The sequence below is a fragment of the Protopterus annectens genome, chromosome 2.part1 (genome assembly GCF_019279795.1).
Source record: "Protopterus annectens isolate FY-2018-M chromosome 2.part1, PAN1.0, whole genome shotgun sequence".
NCBI lineage: Eukaryota > Metazoa > Chordata > Ceratodontiformes > Protopteridae > Protopterus > Protopterus annectens.
This window is the reverse complement of record NC_056729.1, coordinates 287,073,441-287,098,862: the sequence shown is the minus strand read 5'-3', so window position 1 is coordinate 287,098,862 and position 25,422 is coordinate 287,073,441. Positions and strand designations below refer to the sequence as shown.

General features: G+C 38.0%; 1 protein-coding gene across 1 annotated transcript in view; it reads left to right on the top strand.

The window, feature by feature from the left end:
* The first annotated feature begins 16,787 nt into the window (after positions 1–16,787).
* RRH (retinal pigment epithelium-derived rhodopsin homolog) overlaps positions 16,788–25,422 on the top strand; it is a 341,638-nt gene continuing 333,003 nt past the window's right edge. Inside the window, exon 1 of the mRNA XM_044062132.1 lies at positions 16,788–17,123. Coding sequence (XP_043918067.1) covers positions 16,976–17,123 — 148 coding nt within the window. The 5' untranslated portion in view covers positions 16,788–16,975. The remainder of the gene's footprint in view (positions 17,124–25,422) is intronic.

Here is a 25,422-nt window from a genome sequence, read left to right as displayed (position 1 = left end):
ATCTGGGTTACAGATTACTACCTACGACTATAAACCACCTCACGACTCCAACGCTGAAATTCTTATTACCAAGCTTCAGCCTAACACATTAAAATCCATCTATATTATCTGTATCTGTCTTCCTCCTGGTAATAACATTGCCACCATAGAAAATATCCTTTGTTGGTTATCCCAAAATTTACCCCAAGAAACCATAATCCTAGGTGATTTTAACATTGATTGGAAGTGTTGTAGCAGTAGCCACCCTACCAGCCATATTAACTTTTTGGTTTTTCTCAAACCATTACCTCCCCTACCAGGATAAACAAGCCTAATAAGAAAGAAAGTACCTTAGATTGGATTCTCATAAATAATCATCCGCAGACATATGAAGCTGGAACCCTCCCTGATGATGTAAGTAACCACTCACTAACCTACATCATCAGGCTTAAATCCAATCTACCTAATCCAACCATATCTAGGACAATTAGAACCAAGAAAAACTTCAACCCCGATCTCTTCCAGAGAGAACTAAGAGCATGTAACTGAGGTCGCCCTTAAAATATCTCACACTGGAGGAAGCTGTTAATTACTTTAATTCTAACTTCCTAGCCATACTAGACCACCATGCCCTAACCCGCTCTATTAGAATGAGAACTAAATCTGCCCCATGGCTTTCAAAAGAAACCAGGCAAAAAATCCATCTCAGAAATAAATACTGGAATAAATCTCGTTTAACTAAAAACCCAGTAGACCAACAAAACTTCAGACAGCTGAGAAATGAAACTAAAAAAGCTATACTGTCTGACAAAAGAAACTACTACCTACAATTCCAGCGGACTCACCATAATAAACCACAAAAGTTCTGGGAGAGTATTAATCAATTATTACACCCAGGTCAATCCATCACACCAAACCCACAAAGCACAGACCAGGAGAATCCCAAGCAGACTGCTAATGCCTTTAATACCTTTTTCACTGAGGCCATTCAAACTCTTGCCAGTCAGTTATCTACTCAGAACTTAACTATATCCAGCTCTAACTCTAACCCATCCCCTCCATTTCTGTTCCAACCAGTCCCAACAACATATATTCTTACCCTTATCCAAAAACTGAAACTGTGCACTCCTTCAGCAGACCAACTGCCAGCTGAATATCTACAAAAGGCAGCCAAATCCATCACCTATCCCATTTCCATTCTTATCAATAGAACCATCAGTGAAGGACACATCCCTAAAATCTGGAAAGTATCCCATATTATCCCCCTTCACAAGGGTGGGAACTCTACTGAACTCTCCAATTACCGCCCCATAGCCCTACTTTCTCCCTTAGCAAAGATCATGGAAAAATGCATCCACAGACAACTGCTAGACCACCTAATCCAAAATAACGTACTTTCAAACTCTCAACATGGTTTCAGACCTTCCCACAGCACTATTACTGCCCTCCTTTCCTTTACTGACTGTATTAATAAAAAACATAACCTCAATATGCTTTCTTCTGCACTGTTTATAGATCTGTCTAAGGCATTTGATATGGTAAATCACCAGATATTTATAAATATCCTCAAATCTCTGTCACTAGATGCACTAGCTATAAAATGTTTCCAGTCCTACTTAGATAACAGACAACAGGCTGTACTTTGACATAACATTCTATCTACCAATCTGCCTGTTAACATTGGTGTTCCTCAAGGGTCCATATTAGGACCTTTCCTGTTTTCTATATTTATCAATGACCTTCACCTAGCAATCCCACAAGCTACATGCATACAATATGCAGATGATTCCACATGTATATGCTCAGCCACATCTATATCTGAACTTCACTCCCTTACCCAAAATGTGTTTAACACAGTTGAACAATGGTTTACACAGCGCTGTCTCCTTCTGAACCCCCAAAAAACTAAACTCCTCCTTTTTACTCCTACTTGTAAGTCCCCCCAACAGACTTCACAGTAACATCCAATAATGGTACTCTCATATCCCCAGATCCAACTACCAAACTACTAGGTATCACCATAGATAACAACGTTAACTCTGACACCCATATTAACAATACTCTAAAATCTGTTAATAGAAAACTAAGCTCTCTCTACAGGATCAAACCCTTCCTCTCTCCTGCAGCTAGAATAACTATTGCTCACACCTGTCTAATTTCTATTCTCCTCTATGCCTCACCCATATATACTAATATCTCTAAAAACAACCTTAATAAAATGGAAAACTCCTACAATAACATAGCCAGATTTGCTACAGGTAACCCTTTCAGAACCCATGACTGTTTTAATCTAAAGCAGCTAGGATGGCTTGAATTACAAATTCAGCTTAAATTCCACCAATTGACCATTGCCCATAAAACCCTTTACCAGCCTACCAATAACCCTATACTATCTACCCTCATTACCCCTTACAGCAATCTAAAGACCTTACGATCATCACATAAACTTCTTGTAAATATTTGTAAATCAAACAACAGGGCTCTGGACTCTCTTTTCTCTAATACTGTTGGAAAATCCTGGAACCTTCTTCCTAACGTACTTTCCTCTCTTCCCTCTATATCACTCTTTAAAACCAAATTGAAACTTTTCCTCAGAACACACTGGCTGTGCCCCTGTACTAAACCTGATTGATCAACTAGCTCTTCTTACTTGGTTCAACCTACCCTCCTCTTCTCAGTAATCAAGTTCCTTTTCTTAATAACAACTTACCTTGTCCTTCTATACTATTACTTACATCTTCAGAATCTCATTAAGGAGACTACTTTTACTAATATATTGTATAATTTCAACTCCTACTTTTTCTTTATGACAACTTGTATACTAATATATTGTATAACTCAGCTGCCATCTTTTTCTTTATGATGTATTGCAATTACATTTTGTATTATACTAACTGTATCTGTATATTTTGCACTATGTTATGAGCGAATGACCTCTTTGATTATTTCCTGTACTGCACCTTTTTTTTTGTATATGTGATTTTGTTTGTTTCCTCGGAGCTTATCTTCCCGGGCCTCTACTGAAAATGGACATATATCCAGTTAGACTAGCCTGGTCAACAAATGTAAAATAAATAAATAAATATACCATTTCTTTGAAAATAAGTGGCCTACTCCAGGTATGTGCAAACTTACAGTAACTTGCATTAACTGAGAGGGTGCACAGGTAAAGCCACCTATATGGAGTTATGAGGGATTGCCCCCGAAGCACATATTTTTTTCTTATTTTAACTCTGTTTTTTGAAGTCTTGATGAATCAGAACATTGAATAAGTAGGTCTTGGTTAAGTGTATCATACCTCACAGAGTCCATTGTGTGAAACAGAAGGCTTAGCCAAAAAGTAAATAAATAAAAAATGTATTGACAGAAAATCAAGATGAGATTTAAAGTGCATTTTTAACTTATTCTCTTAAGGATTCCTTTAAGATAGCTCTCAGATGTTCCAGGATGTTTTTGTTTATGTACTAAGCATGTTCTGTGCATAGAAGTACTATTGTGAAGTATGCATCCATGTGTGCCCATATACTAGTTGTTGCAAAGCATAGTCATATAGTAAAACTCACACAAGACAATATAAATGAGTAAATCAGCTACAGGAAAGTGCCCAAACTAACACAAAAAGAAAGAATATTATAATATTATAAAAATGAACTGAAAGGTTGTTTCCCTAACAAAATTCCGAACAAGTGGCTGAAAGTGAAAGAATAAAAAGTATCTGCAATAACTTTTTGTAAGAAACAAATGAGATGAAATTTAAAAGATTGCTGGAAATTGAAAAATGTTTTTATGCATAAGATCTGATCACTAGATAGTGGAAATCAAACAAAAATACTTGGTAATAACCCATAAAACCAGTGGGATTAAACACTAAACTGGGCATGCTTTCAGATGGAAGTGGAATTCTACGGTTAGAAGAAAATTATGAAAAAAGGCAATTTGAAAAACACTTAAAACTTCTTGCATACTTACTCGCTTGATGCTGGAATCATGGCTTGGGGATATGAAGAAACCTAACATGCCCTGCATAATTCATCAGGATTCACCATAACTCAGTCATAGTTAAACCAGAATGAAATAGTAACAATTACTCTACAGGGAAGGGAAGATTACATTTCTATTGCAGCAGACAGAAAATAATTCTGGTAATCAGTGGTTCATTAGAAGCAATGACCATACAGGGAGCAGACAATTGTTTACTTGAATTTTTTTTTTTAATCTATGAATATTAGGTGCAGTGCATAAATATCCAAATGTAATAAAGGTTGGGAACATAAGTGAAATAATTTGTAAAGTGGTGGCTGCATTGTACAGATATACATCATAGTCCTGTTGGTTCCAAAAACTGGAAATGGAGTTAATTAATTCTCTGTGGATCGGTATAAACTGCATCATGTACTTTAGAAATAGTAGAAATCGCTGAATTGTTCACAACAGTCCAGTCTCATTTTACTGTTTTTTATCAGTTAATTTTTAAGAGGTCAAATCTACTAGTTTCTTTTGTGATCTAGCCCATTCTACCCATCAATGCTCCTCTTTTCTTTAAAGGACAGGGCACAAGTAACATGTCCTATGCAGACCACCTCAAACCTCTATTGCTGTATTCTCTCTCTTACAAGCTGTTAAGGGGAGCTCTAAGCCTGGCATACAAGACATAGTCAGACCCCACCTGATGGACCTCCTGTATATCCGCAAAGCAAACAACACCATAATTAACCATTCTAAAGACTTAAACATTGCCTGTAATATAAATAGGACCTGTGAGAGAGACAGGTATGTATCCCAGAGACTACCCCTTCTCTGGAACAGGCTCCTCATCCAGTTCCTCCCTAACGCAATTCAACTGCAACTTGGACAACTAGATGGGGAGCAGGAAATTCATCATTGGTTTGGCCTATGTCTCTAATGGAAACAGGTAGCCATTGCCCAGGCCCATGCTTGTAATGTTTCATCTCCCAAGCCCCTGCTTACTCTTATCAAGGGTACCAGAACCTGTCATATTTGGGAAGCATGACTTAAAAAGGCATTTGTGGTCATTAGCCTAGTACACGTGTATGAACCTAACAGCCTGTAAGAGAAGGGGCATAATCCCCCCTCAAAAAAAACAGGTTGTGCTACATTTGTTATCTTTTACATCATACTACAGTAATGTTACATTATTTATGCATGTTACATCACCATATTTCAAATAAATGAATAAAAAAATAAATTGGCTAAAGCTGTCAAGCCAGGAATCACAATAAATTCATTCTGTTGAAGCAAGCTAACCTAAATATCACTTTAGAAATTCATAGTTTGTACCAGACAATATTAAACGAAACATGCTCTGGACTGTGAAGTGAGACTATAAAGTTAAAAACAGCAGAACACTTCATCATGTTGCATATATATGTATTTATGATATCCATTCAGTTGGTCAAATGCTACTTTAATTGACAGCTTTTCTGTTGACTTAAGTTGATTAACATTTGTGCGAGATTATGTTATGAACATGGTTGACAAATATGCCCTTTTCTTTATTAGTGTGCTGCCTTGGAGTTGGAATATCTAATATCAGGGAGTGTGGTGCCCACACATGGTTGAGGTGCAGGTGGGGGGGGGGGGCTTTCCCCCAGCTAACAACTGTGGAGGTGAAAGGGGGCTTCCCCCAGCTAAAACATATTTATTTATTTTTTGCATGTTCTGAGGTTATTTTTTGGAGCATGGGCATTGGTTTGTAGGTGTGCCACTGGCAACCTTTTGCATGAAAATACACTGAAAATACAATTGTTTTCTGTGTGTGTGTGTGTGTGTGTGTGTGTGTGTGTGTGTGTGTGCATGTGTGTGTGTGTATAGAAATATATATATATATATATATATATATATATATATATATATATATATATATATATCTTACATACACGTGTGTGTGTGTGCTTATTGTTTATTGTGAGAGATTAATCATCAGTTTTATTGTAAGAAAAAAAAACAAAATGCTGACATTGCCAACACAAATAATGTATGTGGTCTAAAAGAAAACTGTTGCACAGTACATTAGCAACTCTAGTGCTGAAAGTAAGGTTCCTTAAATGTCTCTGGTTTTAGTCCTTCTTCATTTAGTAAAACTCTGGGTCTCTCACTGGAATGTACTCCTTAATGGTGGTTAGAACCTAGCCCTTTTCTCCAGAGCTGATGCCCTGGTCTTTTGGTTCAGTCCTTGCAACCCACACTACCCTGTATTTCCTTGTTTTCATAGAGCCACTCAATAATTAGGGTTCATAAGTTCATAAGTTCAAAGATAGCATTTTAGGCTGATCAGCCATCAAAAAATGCTGGTTCCTTCAAATATGGTATGTAGGCCTTTCTACCAGCACATGCATCTAAGTTTTTCTTAAAAGTTTTCTTAAAAGTTTCCCATCTCTTAGATTGTTTATTATTAAATGAGATGTCATTCCATAGTTTTGTAATTTTAAAAGAAATATATTGAGACCTATTTGCAGAATTGTCCATTTTCATTATAAACAGTATATTATTATGCTTACACATTTTAACATTGGTATTAATCTCTACCTAAATTGAACATAATTTGCAGAACCGGATCATAAAAATGTTATATGCTAAGATTTAACAAATAATATGAAGAATTCCAGGACCTAGTGATGGCAATGATTTTGTACTGATACCTAGCAATTAATACCTTCAGTTCTTCAAATTAATTTCCCAGACTTCTATCATTACAAAGAATACAGTTAACAGGTTCCCTAGATTTTTCACATTTTGCCTTGTACTTCGCAGTTTGTTTGTTTCCAGTTGTGAAGTAATTTTACTGGCCATAAAACTTGATCCATACTCATTTAGATGAGTGTTATCCCAGACAGGATTCTCCACATCTCTTTTTAAATACACACTTTGCTTAATTTTTAACATCTCTGTAGTCCTTCCCTTAACAGGATAGATACTTGTAAGCATAAGTGCTGCACACATCAGTAACATAATACATCAGGACAGACTTTCACATTAGTACATTAATATAATATACTAGGACATACTTCCACCTTTTAACATGGCCTTTACTGGTGAGAACAACCATGCTTTGTTACATTTGACCACCCCTCCAGGTTGGAATGACTGGTCACAGGGTCATGGAATGATCCATTTGCACTGGACAGATGATCTGCATTTTGGTCCTTAATACCAGAATGATGCTGGACTTTGAACTGGAAGAGTTGCAAGGATGTGGTCCATCTGCAAAGCTTAACCTTGTGTACTTTGTGTTGGAGAAGCCACTGAAAGGGGGTATGGTCAGAGAAAAGGGTTGAACTTGCATCCTACCAAATAGTACTGTTGGAACTGCAGTGTCCACCTTAAGACCAAGCATTCCTGTTCAGTGGCCAGCTGATTGGTTTCTGCTCATGTCAGTTTCCTGCTTAAATATCAAATTGTGTGCTTTCACCACCTAACCTCTAGGATAACTCAACACCCAGGACCACATAACTATAAAATGCTTAGAGAAATCAGGGGATGCTGGCATGGGTTCTGAAAATGTGCTATTTGTTTCAATCGCTGGAAAGCAGCATGTATCTGTGGGATCGACTTGATTTTCATGGGCATCTTGCCTCTAATTGGGACAGTGAGTCTGTATGCATTAGTGGTGAAATATGGTACAATCTTCCTGTAATACCTGGCTAAGCTTAAAAAGTTTTTTTTATCTGTTTCTTGGTTTGGGCACTGGTCAAGTTACATATTACCCTTTGCTATAACTTATTCTAGATATTTCATTTCAGTCATTCTCTTACTCTTAGAGATATTCACTGTAAGCCGTACCTGTTAAAGGGAGTCCAGGATAGCTTGCACTTTTGGTAGATAGGCTCGGAAATGGATAGTTGCAATAAATAAATAAGCAGGAGGCAGGAGGCTTATGGATCCTGGAATCAGCCATTAGAAAGTGGCTAGGGCCACATAATGGCCAAATGGAAGAACTGCATATTGTAACAGATCCTCAGGGTTGAGAAGGCAGTTTTCATTTGTCCTTATCAGCAAGTAACATTTTGTAAGGTCCAAAGTTGTTAGAACCTAGCCCTTTCTAGCTAGTCTATCAGTTTGCCTAACTTGAGCATAAGATATCTATTACTTTTAGAGGTGATGTTAAGTGTTCTGAAGTCATTACAAAAAGTAATGTTCCCATCTGGTTTACGAACCAAAACTTTTTGGATATTCCATTCTCTGGTGGACTGATCAATAAACCTTTGCTGGAGTGTCTTCTTTACCTCTTCTTGGATTGCATACCTGTGGGATCTGGAGTTCCAACAGAGTTTCATATTAACCTTTTCTTCTGGGTTGGTGTATAAGTGATGTTTGATTAAGGCAGTTTTATCAAGCAGTTCTGAGAAATTTTCCTTGTTTCAGAACAGGAACTCCTGTACGTCTTGTTTCTGTGGTTTGGACAGTGTATCATCCACCAGGGCCTGTGGTACAGACAACTGTCTGTTCTGTCTGACTTCAGCAACTAAGATCACTGTAGTTGTCTAAACTCCTTTCCAGGGCTTCAGCTCATTTGCATGGTCTGTTTGTTCAGAACATTACTTTCCTGTTAGTCCGACTTTGTAATTCATGTCATTTAATCTCTCTATGACCACAAAAAGCCCTTGCTGCATAGCCAAAAGCTTGTTTTTTAACAAAGATGATGAAAACCAGTACTTGGTCCATAGACCTTTTCACTGACCTTAATATGCTCTCTAACTGTGGGCACTATTTTCAATTTGATTTTCTGTCTTCTATAATGTATAGTACTCTTAGAGTATTTTGCTTTTCCTACTTCTCTTTGCTGTTATCCAGTAAGTCACTGTATATCTAGGATACACACATGCAAAAAGGCTAAATCTCATTGATGCCTGTGGCCTCTCTTGGATGGCAGACTGTAAGTATGGTAGGAGCGGACCCCAATTCTTCTTGTGCTGCTTGATGATTTTCATTATGGAGTTCAAAATCTTACTGAAGTCCTCTACTAGAGTCTCTGTCTTAATACTGATGTTCTGAATTATTTTACTTTGAACATAAGCATATGTGGTGAATAATTTTAGACATAAATGGGGTCCCTTGATTTATAAGTATTCGCCCTGGATAACACTAAAACTAGCTCACTCACTATTATTATGCTGTTCGCCTTCCAGAGGAGATTTGTTTCACGATATTTAGTAGCATAGTCTAGGATTTCTTGTTTATGTTGGCATCTATTATTGGACTTAACTGGTGGTTCATTGATATCCATGGTAATCTGCTTAAAAGGAACCTCTGTTATAGTGCTGGTGATAAGCAGATTTTTAAAGCCTGGATTTGGAACTGTTTTCTGACACTCAAAGTATACTGCACAAATTTTTCAGTTTCCAGTTTCTTTTAATATGTATGGCCAATAAACTCTGCAGAGAATCCTGGCCTTCATTTCTTCCATACCAAAGTATCCCCCCAGTACATAACTGTGATTTAGTTTCATGACTAAATTCCTGAAAATTTGGGTGCCAGCAGCTTTTTCCCCATAGTTACTATGTACAATAAGCCATTCCCTAATTTAATGTAGGGATAGAAAGTGGGAATATTTGAGGTACGTTCCTCTCCCAACAAACAGGGAGTATTCTAGCTGACACTACTCATAATATCATCTTCCCAATGGGCTTTTTAAAATTTTAGTCAGAACACCAGAAGGTCACCTAGGAAGGGTGGAGGAGTCTCTACTTGAGTACTTTCTTGTGATGATGATGGCCCTTCTTCTTTCCCTACTAGTATAAGAACCAGGGGTTCAGTGCCCCTCTCTTCCCTTTGGAAAGGTAATTCTACTTAATATTCAGTGCAAGAGTCAGTTACTTGCATCTCTTTTGACTTTTCAACAGATTCTCTGAAATCTGGTGGTTGGCATCCCTTCTTTTCCTTAACTTATTCTGTCTTTGTTCTATAAAATGTGTATTCTGCCTGTATTTCCTTTATCCTGAAGTTTCTTATTAGCAGACCACCTGGCAGTGGTTCTGTCAGGGCTCAAAGGACACTTAATAGGAATAACTTTTTCTGAAGTTTCACTTGTTATTTCTGCCTGCTGCTATGTTCTCAGCTTAGCTTTACTACTCACTGGTAACTTCCTAGTTTCAGTACAGTTTGTATCCCCACCCCCCATATTCTCATCCATATCCCTTTAGCACTATTCCTGGGCTCTTACTGAACCTAGTTCCTACTACCCCTAATAGACCATCTAACTCCCTCCTGATAGCTCACCTTAACATCTGCAGCATTAACAATAAAATTGCCCACCTACATGCACTATTAGAGGTGCACTCATTTGACATTCTCTGTATTACAGAAACATGACTAAAATCCTTTACTCTGGACCAGGAGATTACCCCTCCTGGATATAATATCCTAAGATATGACCACAAAATTAAAAAGGGTGGAGGAGTAGCCATTTTGTATAAATCTGAACTCTAATTGTCACCCTTCAATGTGCCGCTAACCTCAGATACTAATGCAGAAACCCTTACTGCCAAGCTACAAATCAATAACTCCAAATCTATCTATCTAATTTGCACATATCTCCCTCCTGGAAATAATATTAATACACTTGAAAACATACTTAGTTACCTATCTACCCACCTACCTCAGGAAACCATTGTATTAGGAGACTTTAATATAGACTGAGCAACCTGTAGTTCCCCTAATCCTACCAATCACATAAATCTTCACAGTTTCTCACAGATAATAACCACCCTTACTAGAATCCATAAGCCAAGCAACAAGGAAACCGCCCCAGACTGGATCCTTCTCAACAGTCATCTTGATGCTTATAAACCAGGAACCCTTCCCGACGATATCAGTGACCATATGCTAACCTACATCATTAAACAAAAAATTCACAGCCCTAATACTAATAATTTTAAATCCTCCCGCTCCAAAAAATTCTTTAATCCAGACAACTTCCAAAACGAACTGAAAGCATGTGACTGGTCACCTATGTCTCATCTTCAACTTGAAGCAGTGACCAACTTTAATACTAGATTCCTTCAAATCCCAGATTACCATGCCCCCATTCTCTCTTCCCGAATAAGAACCAAAATTGCCCCCTGGCTTACAAAACATACTAGGCAAAAGATCCTCCTCAGAAATAAAATTTGGGCCAAATAGAGAGCCTCCAAAAGTCCATCAGATCACCTTTACTTTAAACAATTAAGAAATACCACCAAGAAAGACATTCTCAGAGACAAAAAAGACTATTATCTTCACCTTCAACAAACCCACCAACAAAAACCACAAAAATTCTGGACAGGCATTAACAAACTTCTTAAACCAGGGCACTCTAAATCTTCTGCCCCTTCAAGATTTAACCATAATAACTCTAACCAGATACCTGATGCATTTAATAACTATTTTACAGAAGCTATTCTAACCCTAGCTAATACTTTACCACCCATCACCACTTCATCATTAAATACCAATAATACTCCAACTCCAACCTTTCATATTCAACCTGTACCCACATCCCTCATTTGCAACCTCCTTCAAAAACTTAAACCATGCACCCCTTCTGCTGACTGTCTTCCAGCAGAATTCTTGCAAATTGCAGCTAAAGAAATTGCCTATTCCATCTCCATCCTTAGAAATAGAACAATTTTAGAAAGCAAAATCCCTTCCATATGAAAGTATCCCACATCATCCCTCTACACAAAGGTGGGTCATCTACCGAGCTCTCCAACTTTTGGCCTATTGCCTTACTCTCTCCAATAGCTAAAATAATGGAAAAATGCATACACAGACAACTACTTGACCACCTTCTCCATAACAATTTACTTGCCAACTGCCAGCATGGCTTCAGGCCATTCCATAGCACAACCACTGCCCTGCTATCCTTTTCTGACTCCATAAACAGAAATCATAACAACAACACTTTCTCCTCTGCACTATTTATTGACCTTTCGAAAGCTTTCGATATGGTGAACCATAACATGCTTATTGACATACTAAAAGCCCAATCACTCGACACACAAGCACTACATTGGTTTAAATCATATCTTGAAAACAGACAGCAAGCAGTACTTTGGGATAATAATCTTTCTACTTCCCTCCCTGTAAACATTGGAGTATCACAAGGCTCTATATTAGGACCCCTTCTCTTTTCATTGTTTATTAATGATCTACATACCAAAATTCCTCAGGCCACCTGCATACAATATGCAGATGACTCAATTTTAATTTGTTCAGCCAAGTCCATAACCTCTCTCCAGTCCCTCACTCAAACAGTATTTAACAGTGTTGAAAATTGGTTTATGCAACACTGTCTCCTTTTAAACCCCCAAAAAACTAAATTGCTCTTTGCTCCTACTCATAAGTCACCTCATCTACACTTCACACTAACCTCTAACAATGGAACTAATATATCCCCTGACACTACAACCCATCTACTGGGAGTAACAATTGATAACAACCTTAGCTATGATGACCATATTAATTATACAATAAAGTCTGTCAACAAAAAACTAGGCACCCTTTACAGAATCAAACCCTTCCTTACCCCTTCAGCTAGAATCACTATTGCCCAGACACACCTGATCTCTACCCTGTTCTAAGCTTCTGCGATATATACCAGCCTATCTAGAAACAACCTCACCAAACTTTCCACCAGTTACAATAACATAGCCAGATTTGCCACTGGCACCCCTTTCAGAACTCACCACTGTCACAACCTCAAACAACTGGGATGGTTAGAACTGCAGAACCTACGACTTTGTCAACAACTTGTTATCACACAAAATATCCTTTATCACCCTAATGATACCCCAATCCTTACTAATCTGATTACCCCCTACAAAAATCTTGCAACTCTATGCTCAGCTAACAAGATTCTAGTCGCCACTATTAAATCTAACAACAAACCTGGGAACTCACGTTTTGCCAATACAGTAGGAAAAAGCTGGAACCAGCTTCCTAGTGAACTTTCATCTCTTGCTTCCTCTCATCTCTTTAAAAGCATCTTAAAGAATATCTTAAAAATCACTGGCTTTGTCCCTGCTCTAACCCAGACTGATATACCCTGACTGTTGTCTCCTTCCCCTTTTTGCTCTCCTTACACTTCTATACTCCACTGTTCTGTCACATACCTGTAAAAAAAAAAAAAATTAAGAAATTTTTACAATTCAATATTTTTTTTTCTTTTTTAATTGCTCTCTCTTAAATGATTGCTCTCAGTATTTGATCTTAGTTTTAACCTACTAAGGATTCTGTATAACTTATCTCAACCTCCATGTAACAATGTCCTGTAATTTATTTTGACTATTTCTGTATATTGTGATCTTTGTCACTGCTAATGCTTGAAGCTTTTCTCCCCGGGCCTCTACTGAAAATGGACATATATCCAGTTAGACTAGCCCGGTCAACAAATGAAAAATAAAATAAATAATAATAAAATAGTTTATTAATGTTCACAACTGTATTGTTGCAATTCACCCTGAGGGTCCACCCCTTGAAGCTGAAAGCCTAGTTTATCAAATAAATTACCTCTTTCCCACTGATTCCACAGCTCTTTGAAATGAGAAAAATCCTTTCCAATTGTCATGTCATGAGTTAGGTATGGTATCAATCCTGCAGGATGTAATACTTTTCCAAATTGATTTGAACTTCTACCTGGGCAATGATTTATTTTATTTTATTTTATTTTACATTTGTTGAACAATGAATATTACTTATTGTCCCCATGGCATTTTTTGTCTCTTCCGCCTGTAAACATGTTGCCCTTTTACTAGCGAAACCATGCTGTCAGAGTCTAACAACCCCTGCCATTATCTCTCATTCACAAATTCAGCACTTCAATTAATTTGATAGTTGCACAGTAAGAAAATGAAGTTTCAACTCCTCTAGCTGAGATCTTGTTATATATCATAGGTTCTGTATCATTCGCACTTTTCTCAGCATGCTTGATAGTCATATTAGGATCAAAATTACTGAATTTATCAGTCGTCTCTTTTCCCACATTTAAAGCACAGTGTAAGTGTTTAGCTGCCCCATTTGTTTTGCTTTCTCCATCACTTTTAGCTACCCCCTTTATATAAGTTTTAATTACACAAGATTCTTTCTACTAGAGTAAGAAAACTTCCAGAATCTTTCAGGTCTGACTTTTTAATTACAGTTTACAATGCCTATTTAACTCTATTTGTTGTGTCTTTCGTCTTTTCCTGGTTAGGGGTTGCCACAGTGGAACTCTGGTCCACTAATGATTGGCAGTAGATTTTTACATGCCAAGTTGCCAGTTCTGATGCACAACCTTCAACAAAGGAACGCCCATTCACGCATGTCTCCACACAGAAGACACTCTAGCTGAGAATCGAACCAGACAGTGTCTTACTGTGAGGTGACAACACTACCGCAGCACCACCACTAATTACAAAAATTTCAGTCATTATTTCTTTACTATTGTGACCTTTTGGGACCAGCCATAAGGATACTCTGTGTTTCATTCATGTATTGAGACCTTATTATTATATATTTTAGGAAAAAGTCCAGTGAAGAGTCTGGGCCTCTGCTGTAACCCCAGCTTATGCAAATAGGCATTTCATAATTTTTTCAAAGTTCTTAATGTCTGCTCTTTTCATGTTTGTAAAAGCATGGAGGGGTGCAAAATTAACTGTGACAAGCTTCTGGCAGTTTGTGAAGAGGATTAAGGCTCTGAGCTGTTTATGAACTGCATCCTGTATGTCCATGTGTCCTTCCATCTCCATTTGCCTACTCTTTGACTGAGCAAGTCCCTTGGCTGGACAGTGCTCCAGTATCACAGCAAAAAAGGAATATTTGTATCCAGTCACATGGCTTTACATTGTTAACAAATGTAAAAAAAAAAAAGTTCAGTCCTTTCTTTCCTAGCTGGTGATCTGCTGAAATGCTACAAGGTAATCGTGCAGTCTTCCTCTTGGGATAGTGATTTCAGTGAAGGCATGGCTCATGGTGTAGAGATGGACCTGGCGGTCACTAACCTTCTCTTAATAATGATTGTGTTTGCTTAAAGGTGTTGTACATTAGCCATCTTGTCACCAGTGGAGGTCAGGTGAGTTTTTCTCACAAACTCTAGACAGTAAGTTCACCCTCTGAGGGGCACAAGGTGAGGACTAGTGGCAAGTAAGCTTCATGACCAACACAGGGGCAAAAAGTAGGTACTCTCTCTCTCTGTACCTGTTTCACTCTGTCACAGCAGTGCAGGTTTCTGGGAAGCAAGGGGAATCAGGTGTACTCAGTTCATCTTGATAGTAGTGTGCTTTAAGGGAGCACTTAATAATAAAAACAAATGTGACTTCAGCACAGTAGACTACAGTTTGACAGTAACAAAGTATTTCTATTGGAAAATGCTGTTCACTTATCAGTGAACAGGATGAGTCAGCCCTTTAAAAAAGTTTCAGGCTGATGCTTTTGGTTCACTGCTTCCACCAAAATGGGATTCTTGTGGATTTCTTTTTTTATAAAACAGCCTTATTTTAAGGAACTGAAAGAAAGGATAATTAACACCACAAATTATGTCCGTGTTCTAATAGAAAAGCATTGTACAAAGACCAGAAAAGTCTCGGCTTCAAGTCCTTCAGTAAATAAAATTCCAGGTTTTTCACTGGTAAGTACTCCATGAAGAAAGCATCTTTTCTCAGCTAATGCCCTTGGCCTTTTGTTCTTGTCTTCACAATTTGGATGCCTCTGAATCTCCTTGGTTTTATATACTCGCCTTCTGATTATTCAAATTCCTCTTTGAATGCACATTTTGCTGAATCCTTAGCAGATCTTTAATGCTTTCCTTAAGGAGTTAACTACCCTTTAAACATAAGTGTTATATATGACAGTAATATAATGCATTGTAACAGACTTTCACATTAGTGTGATGCATTAGAACAGCTTTTTAAATTAACATGATGGATTAGGACAGACTTTCACCTTCTAATGTAGCCCTTATTGGTGAGCTGTACCATGCTATGTTACTCTTTCTATACATATATATATATATATATATATATATATATATATATATATATATATATATATATATATTTTTTTTTTTTTTTGTAGATGCAATATCATCCTTTGCTAATTAAAATTTGATGCTGTGTTGAAACTCTAGTCCTTGTACTAATAGGATCATTTATTCTACTGATCTTCATTCTGTCTTACCTAGAACAGAGGTAACAAGAAAGGGAACTTGTTGCGTCTTTCGGCTTTTCCCGGTTAGGGATCGCCACAGCGGAACTCCTGTCCGCTAATTATTGGTAGTAGATTTTTACGTGCCGAGTTGCCAGCACTGATGCACAACCTGCAATGAAGGTACGCCCATTCATGCATGTCTCCACGCAGAAGACGCTCTAGCTGAGAATCGAACCGGACAGCGTCTTACACTGAGGCAACAACGCTACCGCAGCACCACCACCACCGCAGTGTAACAAGAAAGGGAACTGTTTTTCAATATTCTTTTTTTTTTTCTGATGAAATGGACATCTGATATGTAATGCAAGCTGTATATGAACCTGGAAGGATTAAATGTCCTGTTTTCATGCAAATGTTATTAGGAGTAAAGAATCGGTAACAAATAGTTTTGCAATGGTTTGCTGATATTGGTTGCAATTTATTTTCATTTTGTGAGTGTGAATAAACACCATCTTATTATAACCCGAAAGGCTACTGCTCAATTCTTTGTGACAGCTTTGTGATGCATTTGGAAAACAGGCCTCCTTTGCTCTGCCAGAGACAAAAGAGAGCATGTGATTGCTAATCCTTTCACTAATTGCATAGCAGGCCATGAAGTATTTGCTGGAAATCTGAATTTCTTTGTTCCTTTAACAAGGTTTCATCTATAACAGACTTGAAGACTTAAACTAATTTATTATTCAGTCCAGCCAAGTCCCATGCAACGACAAATCTTTATTACTGTGAAATCCTCATATGGACTTATGCTGCTTTCAATTTAGCCTTTATTTTAAATATTTACATACTTTTATAGCTGTTTTTTTTTTCTTTTTACCTAATGGAGAAAAATAGCCTCTTTCCTGATGGCAACTTCTTTGAGAACTACTCCTTATCTGGTCAATTCACAGAAGAATCTCTTCATGACATTGGCTCCGTGTTTTCTCAGACTGAGCACAACATAGTTGCTGGCTACTTGATAACAGCAGGTATATAACTTGTTTCTGTTATGAAACTTATTTCCCTTACTACAAGTACCAGAGCTACAACTAAATGTTATATTATATTTGTGTACAATGCATTCAGAGAATGATTGTTTTTTAACAGTAGGTATGAATGTATGCACTCCTTTGGAATGTACCATAATCTCAGACACAACTTTTTCACAACTTAAATATACTGATAAATATTATAAACATAACTATCAGAAATTGAATGTGTTATTCTCTTATACAGTTAAATGAAACCTAATAATAGCAGTAGTAAGTGTTTATTTATACAAATTAGTGCTCACTTATAAGAAATATTTTTATATAACTATCTCTAAGACAGCATATTTGAGTTGTCACCAGAAAGTACTGCACATTGAAATCAGGTTACGGCAACATAGTAAATGATAAGAAAAAATATCAGCTTTGCAGTTTTATGAATATGCATAATTGTGTAGTATGATTTGCAGAATGTGTTGCTCTACTGATTTGTGCTAACAGGGCAATGCCACTAAGATTACATTGTCCCACTTTTTAGAGGTGATTAGGAAACACAAAGAAATTAATTAGCTTGTAGCTCCTAAAGCACCACAGTTAACACTTGAAATCAGTTAAAAGACAGGTTTGTAAAGCACCATTGTAATGAAGAAAGGTGCTTAACAATTGTTATGCATTACCTTGATGCTGTTAAGCACTAGTCGTGCTTGATCAGCAGCCACAGCAGAAGAGCGCTGGGAAGCCATTAAATGAACTTAAACACTTTATTTGGACTTTTTTTAAGTCTGAACAAGATGTTGACCAGGTTCCTCATACTGTTCTTGGCTGGCCACTCTGAGTGACAGTGATTACTGTGTTAAGACTTTCTAGACTGTAAAACGCTTGCAGATAGTACACTATTTTTTTTCTTTTTCTTTGTTGTAACATTTATAATACACAGGAATAGGTAAAGCTGCTTGTACCACAAAGCATCACGATCAAGTCTTTCAAAGTCATAATGCAGGAAGTTATATATTCTGGACATGGATGCAAAAAGTAGCTCTCAAGGTGAGTTTCTTGAAATCCATGTCTCAAATACATAACATCCTGTGTATGATTGAAGTCCTGATCATAATCCTCTATATTCATAATAACACCCACAACAGTACTGGCGCTTGGAGCAGGCTTGCTGATAGGATTGAAATACAAATCTCTCAGCAGCACAGTTCTTCAGATTTACAGCTAAGGTGAGGTGAAGGGGGCAGTCACCGCAGAAGCAAGCTGTTAGGAGTCATGATCAGTAGTGTTTGGTCAGAACTACAATACCGGCATTTATTTCCATACCAGCATCTCTAAATGCTGTAACGGAAATGAATTACAGCACAACTTCAGTGCTTTTACTGTCAGGACTGAACGCTTGCTTCAATATTTTGTGTTTCATGTAAGTTGTATTAAGCAGCTTCCTGCAAATGTAATAAGTGATTTGCTACAGAAAAAATAAACAGATTAAGTGGGTTTTTGTTACTCCTTAGGTTGGATTTGGGGGGGGGGGGGTTAACTAGTGGCCTTGATACTTAGGAGAAGTAAAGATTTCTATATCAGACAAGAGACCATTTTTTTAATGAGGTGAACAGCTCTGCTGTGCTTTAACTAATATGACATACTGTTTCCATTACTTATTTTCCTGATAGTATATGTGACTGCCTCAGTCTTTATAAAATCTGTAATGTATAAAAAATAGTGGTGAATATGCAGTATCTCTATCACACTTAAAAGCATACTACAGCTGATGTTCTTTGTCTGCAAACAATACACGTATGCAGATTATTAGATATGAAATGCTGAGACTTACTTTTGGTACTTTTCTGAATAACAGATTGTATCATGCTTTACTTCACCTCAGTGCCTGACAGCCATGAAGGCAGTAACAGTATTCAACAACAAAGGACAATGCAGTGCTTCAGTAAGGCCTGGCATTAGAAAGGGTGGGCCTTTAAATTGCTTGCATTGCTTCCTGACAGCAAAAAACAATTAAATATCATAGTTAGAAGTAGAGAAATGGCATTATGCATATGCAATACCATTTTTGTTTTAATTATGCTTGTAATTGAAACTGCAGCTCATGTATAGGTTCATAGGTGTGTGCTAGTCTAATGGCCCTGGAGCCTTTACAAGCCTAGCCCATAGGATTACCCTGGCATCATGCCACCCAACCTTAGTTCCTAGCGCCTTTGTCAAGTAGAGCCACTGGAGTGATCCCCAGGGTGAATTTTCTATTTCCCATCCACTCATCAAGATTTCTCTTGAAGAGGGCCAGTGAGGTGCTCTGCTTGACATGTATGGGAAGTCTATTCCACAGCATGGGCAGTCCCTGGGTTATGAATCTGTACCTCCAGCATGATCTGTTGATTGTGGTAATGAGGTTGAGGTCTCTGGAGCATGTGGTGCGGAGGGATTGGGATTGCTTTAGATGTAGCATTTCTACAGAGCTGGGTCAGACATGGCTTTGTAAGTCAAGCAGAGATCACCTCCAAGTAGGCGATATGAGACAGAGAATAGTTGGAGTTTTTTGAGTTTGTCCATATAGGACAAGTGTTTAAGGCCTAGGATCCTCTTTGTGAGGTACTTTTGCATCCTCTCCAGTTGTTGCAGGTGTCTAGTGAGGTACATGCCAAATGGGGCATTGTACTCGATGCCTAGTGAGGGAAGAGTAGAGGGAGACAATGACCTCTTTCTTCCTGGATGCAAAACCCTTAGTAATGAGATGTGCCACATAGAAGGACATTCTGACCACAGTGGCAATGTGGTAATCAAAAGAGAGGTTGCTGTCAACCTGTGTTCCCAAATCTCTTATAATGCCTTCTGTGTTCGGTGGACTACCATCAATGTGGTAATTCAAGGGAACCAGGTTTTTCCCAAGGGAGATGAAGACACATTTTTGGGCATTGAGCTTAAGACCATGGTTCTGACACCAGTCGTTGGTCTCATTGAGGCCTTTCTGTAGGATGTCAACATCACTTGGGGAGTTAATAATAGTTCCCAACTTGCAATCATCTGCGAACTTTGTCAGCCAGAGTCCCTTTGTGTTGGCCTGGACTTCAGAGAAGTAGATACCAAACAGGAGAGGACCCAGGACAGAACCCTGTGGGACTCCACTCATGACTGGCCGGCAGTCTGACTTGGAGTCAGCTACTTTCACACTGTGGGTTCTATCTGTGAGCCAGTTTGCAACCCACCTAGTGATATAGGGGTTGATACCTAGCTTAGTAAGTTTTTCTATGATTCTTGAGTGGGGAATAGTATCAAAGGCCTTGGCCAGATTAAGGTAGGCTGTATGAACCACCTTACCTTCATCCACATCTCTGGTGACTGACTCAAAGAAGTCGACCAAGTTGAGCAGGCATGATCTACCCTTCACAAAACCAAACTGTGTAGGATCCAGAGTTTGGAGATTCCCTATATCCTTGTTTATTAGGTCCATGATGATGCATTCCATAGCTTTGCATATCAGACTCGTCAGGCTAATGGGGCAATAGTTCCCGGGGTCTGTAGTCACTCCTCCTTTGTGGAGAGAGATGACTGTAGCAGTGCGCCATTCGGTAGAGACAAAGCCAGAGGTGAGGCTGTGATTAAACAGGGCAAACAGGTGAGGTGCCAGTTCACTCTGTAGTTCATGTAGAACACAGCCAGGGATACTGTCAGGTCCCATAGAAGCTGTATTCTTGGCCTTGGACAGTGCTGTTTTAACTTGTGCAACAGTAATACTGGGTGCCTGGCAATCTACCGTTATTATGATTGGTCCTTTGGGGGGAGGGGTAAAGTTAGCACTGAATCTGTCCACCAGTATATTTGCATTATCTGCTACCATTGTGCAGTAGGTCAGAGCAAATCTGGGTATTGCCATGGAGATTCTTTACATAACTATAGAAGGCCTTGTGGTTGTCTTTACTATATGCTGCAATTCTGTTTTCATAGCTAGCTTTAGAGGATTTGATGAGGGATCTCAACCTTTTGTTGAGGCTGATAAGGAAGTTTTTCCAGTCTTGGGACTTCACCTTATTCAGCATCAGTTTCCTCCTTCTATTGTAGAGTTAGTTATGTAAACGTTTCTTTCATTTTTTGTACTGTTAGGAGCTTTTCCTTTATTTTGGCCATTTTATGATTATTTGAAGTGTTTGCTTCTTATTTACTAATACTTAACCATCTGAAGTCAAGTTTTCAGCAAGGCAGACAAATTGTTGAAGAACTGTCATAAAAAACAGGGACAGTTGGAATCATGCTGCAGTAGTAATTTTGGTGTGTGTGTGTGTGTGTTTGTGTGTGTGTGTGTGTGTGTGTGTGTGTGTGTGTGTGTGTGTGTGTGTGTGTGTGTGTGTGTGTGTGTGTGTGTTTATGAGTGTGTGCATATCTGTCTGTGTGCATGTACACTGTTATCTACAGTTATGTATTTTAACAACCACAACAGTTGAGAATTACAAGGCAACAGACAAGGAGTGCTGGTGAACTAGGAATGGAGAGAAAAGTTCTTAATACAAATTCACTGGTTCCTTTAATGAGAGTTTGCATGTTGGGTGATTCATGCCAACACATATATTTGTGAGGGTGTGTGTGTGTGTGTATGTATGTATGCATGTGTGTGTGTGTGTGTGTGTGTGTGTGTGTGTGTGTGTGTGTTCCTATCAAATGGTCAAACATTCTAAAGTTTGAGCACTTGGCATACTGGCAAAATAGTTTGAAAATGAATTTTTCTAGGTTTGCTGACATTTGCTTTTGCCAGATCACTTTTTCTCCACTTTAGTGCGGTCTTGGAGTTGGTATGTTGTAGGGGATGTGGGGGCACAGGGGCACTTGCACTCCTGCAAAAGTTCTAATTTTCTGGATTAGTATTATCAGGTATTGTACTATATTTTTCAGTCTTGCATATTTATTCATGTAAAATATGTGATGTACTTTAACAGTCATGCTGCTTATATCCCCACGCCTATGGATCTTTGAAAGATTTGTGACATATTAAGCTGTGTTTGTTGCATAACAAGTATTTGTATTGATTTGTAGACTCCATAGTTGAAGTCTCTCTCTCTCTCTCTCTCTGTGAAATTAGATATAATTTTATGTAATATACTACTTTTTCTATGTATACCACCATTGGCACAGCATACGCCCTATTACAGTTCTGTGAATAATCTATGTGTAAGAGTTTGGCTCAGTTCAGTAAGCAAAGATCCTGTATGTATCCAGGCTTCTCAGTATCATGCATTGCATTAGCCAGTCACTGTGATGCCCCACTACCGACTCAGTAGTGAAGGAGCCTCAATCCATCTGGCAACAGTGAGGGACATACACACTGGCAAAATGACAAATACACACACATAAAGTGCAATTTCCCTTAAGAGCACACAGGGATCACAGTCACTCTGGGGTGGGTTTCTCCCTCTTAAGACTCCCCGCTGGCACAGCTTTAGAGATGAGATCTCAGCCAAGCCAAGATTTTCAGGACCCTCTCTGTCCAACCAGTGCTTCATGTCCCTGCCCAAGTAGCTGACACACACACACACACACACACACACACACACACACACACACACACACACACACACACACACACACACACTTTGAGGTTTGATTTACACACACATACACACACACACGCACCCACACACACACTTTGAGGTTTGATTTACACACACACACACACACACACACACACACACACACACACACACACACACACACACACACACACACACACACACACACTTTGAGGTTTGATTTACACACACACACACACACACACACACACACTTTGAGATTTGATTTATACACACACGTGCACGTGCCCGGGTGCGCGTGCACACATGCACATACACCCCTGGGAAAGGCTGGCACAAGTTTACTAGCTATGGTCCTTTCTGCCCAGATTACAAGGTAGTTTTCACCACCTACAGCCACTACATATCAGCTACTTTAAGGCCCTTAGCAAAGGATGTCCAATCTTACTGTGTAATGTTACTATTAATCCAAATGGTAGTTTGACCAAGAACAAGGCTATTTAGGAGAGGCCTGTACAGTGTCACTATATAGTACTTTAAGAGCTTAAATATCTTTAGACAGATCAGCCACAATTGAAAGATTTAAATATATTTAATAATAAATAATAAAAGAACAAGAAAATACTCAATAAACAATCACAGTTACTTCAGAGTTCAAAATCACAGGAAATATTTAAAACAGCATTGCAGGACAGTCTCAAATAAATAAAGAAAACATCTAAGCTATATTCTATATATTCCTAACTGTAACTAAGAGAAATTACTGTACCCTAGACTTACTTACTCATATCAAGGCATGACAGATGCGGTGAATGGGTTTTTCAGCTGATGTCAGGTCAAAGACAAAATACAAAATGCATAGTCTCTCTCTCAGAGAGTTCTTAAATTAATATTTCAAATATTACTGCTGGGATACTTGCAGCATGACATCACTTCCTGTCATCTGACTATCCCAGGTGAATACCACTGATTTTAGCATCTACCTGCAAAAACACATAGACCTCATATCTTTTGGCAAATGGTGGAAGACGTAAAATAATTTACATTCCTCAACATTTAAAGACAATACAAAAAACTTCTAGTTCTAGACATTATGTCTCCTGTTGCACTGAAACTGAAAGATAACATCTCTTTTATTACATGGTTATAAAATAATTTAATTTCAACAATTTATTTCTGAATTTTTGCAAGTTAACCTTTTATGTGCCAGTTCCCACTGTTAAAATGTATACATTTACACAGTTACAATAGTTTATATACATTTCTGTTCTTTTCCAGTAGGGTACACTGTGGATACATCTTTAAGCTGAGTACTCAGTCTACAGCATACCTCTTCAGCACACGTCTGTACAAACCATCTTATATGACATAAAGTTCTAATACATTTGTAACACTAGCATATGGATCATGTTGATATTCAGAAATGACACATAACCATTTACAAAATTCCAGACAGTTGTGCTGGCAGTATCTCCCTCTGTCACACTTCTATATAAATCATATTAATATTCACATGACATATAATTATTTACAAAATTCCAGATAGCTTGGCTGGCAGTATCTCCTTTTGTTACATTTCTATATACATCATATTAATATTCACAAATGACATATAATTATTTATAAAATTGCAGCTAGCTGGGCTGACAGTATTTCCGTTTGTCACAGTCAATTAACCTGTAAATAACAACTTGATCACATATGTTTTTGGAGTCAGGCTGTTCAATTTATAAGCAAGAGTGACAATTTCTTTGAGAACTCACCTACTGCAATACCATTTTTATTTTACTTATGCGTATAACTGAATCTTTTGCAACCTCCATGTGAGGGCCTTTTACCTCACACCCTCTTATTTTATTATTCTCATGCCACAGTTGGTGCACTTCACAGAAAGAGTGATCAGTGACAAGTAATGAAAAACTTGCCTTGCTCTTACTCCTAGGTACACTTACATCAGACCATTCACAAGTTATTATAAAGTAAGTAGTGATCTTGTTATCATGACAAGTGAGCAAAAAACATAACTAAATGACAACTTGAGTCAGCAAAAGGTCACGTTAATTTACCAAACACAAAAGTGCTATAGGGATTTGGGGGGGCACTAGACACAATGGATTACTCTGAACTTGACTGCAATCATGGCACCTACATCAATATGGAAACTGTGGATGGGTGAATCACTAGTCAGCAGAGAAAGTGCAATTATATTGTAAAAGAACTTAAACTATTATGCGGATCACAGGTTACTACAGTGGTAAAATACCACTAAATCACACTCTCGTACGGAAAGGTGCAAGACCCAAAAACCCTCAAGGTATAATGAAAATCCAAAAAAAAAGCCAGCACTCCAAATCAGCTCTCCAACACGAAAGAGTTTATTATTTGTAGAAGTGAAACATTTGTTTTTTGAGCAAATTTACAAAAACTGCAATGTCCACATGGATAACAACCTACAAGTTTCTTGCCATCCAAAGTAAATCGTGATTTTAACTTTTCTTTGTTAAAACTTTTTTTATAATGATTAAACCAGCCAGCCATTGTTTTACCTCTCTATAGGCAAAACAACCAATGTTTCACTTCTACAAATAGTTCAAAGGTTTTTGATATTTTGGTTTATGGTAATTGCAATATGGACTGGTTTATATATTTGGCAAGATGCACCTGTTTGTCCATTTATTTGGTGCAGATACCATGGTCCTTTAAGTTGAGAATTTCTAAACATTCGAGATGTGCTAAGGGTACTAATGCTCTGCATAAACACAGTTTGAAACATA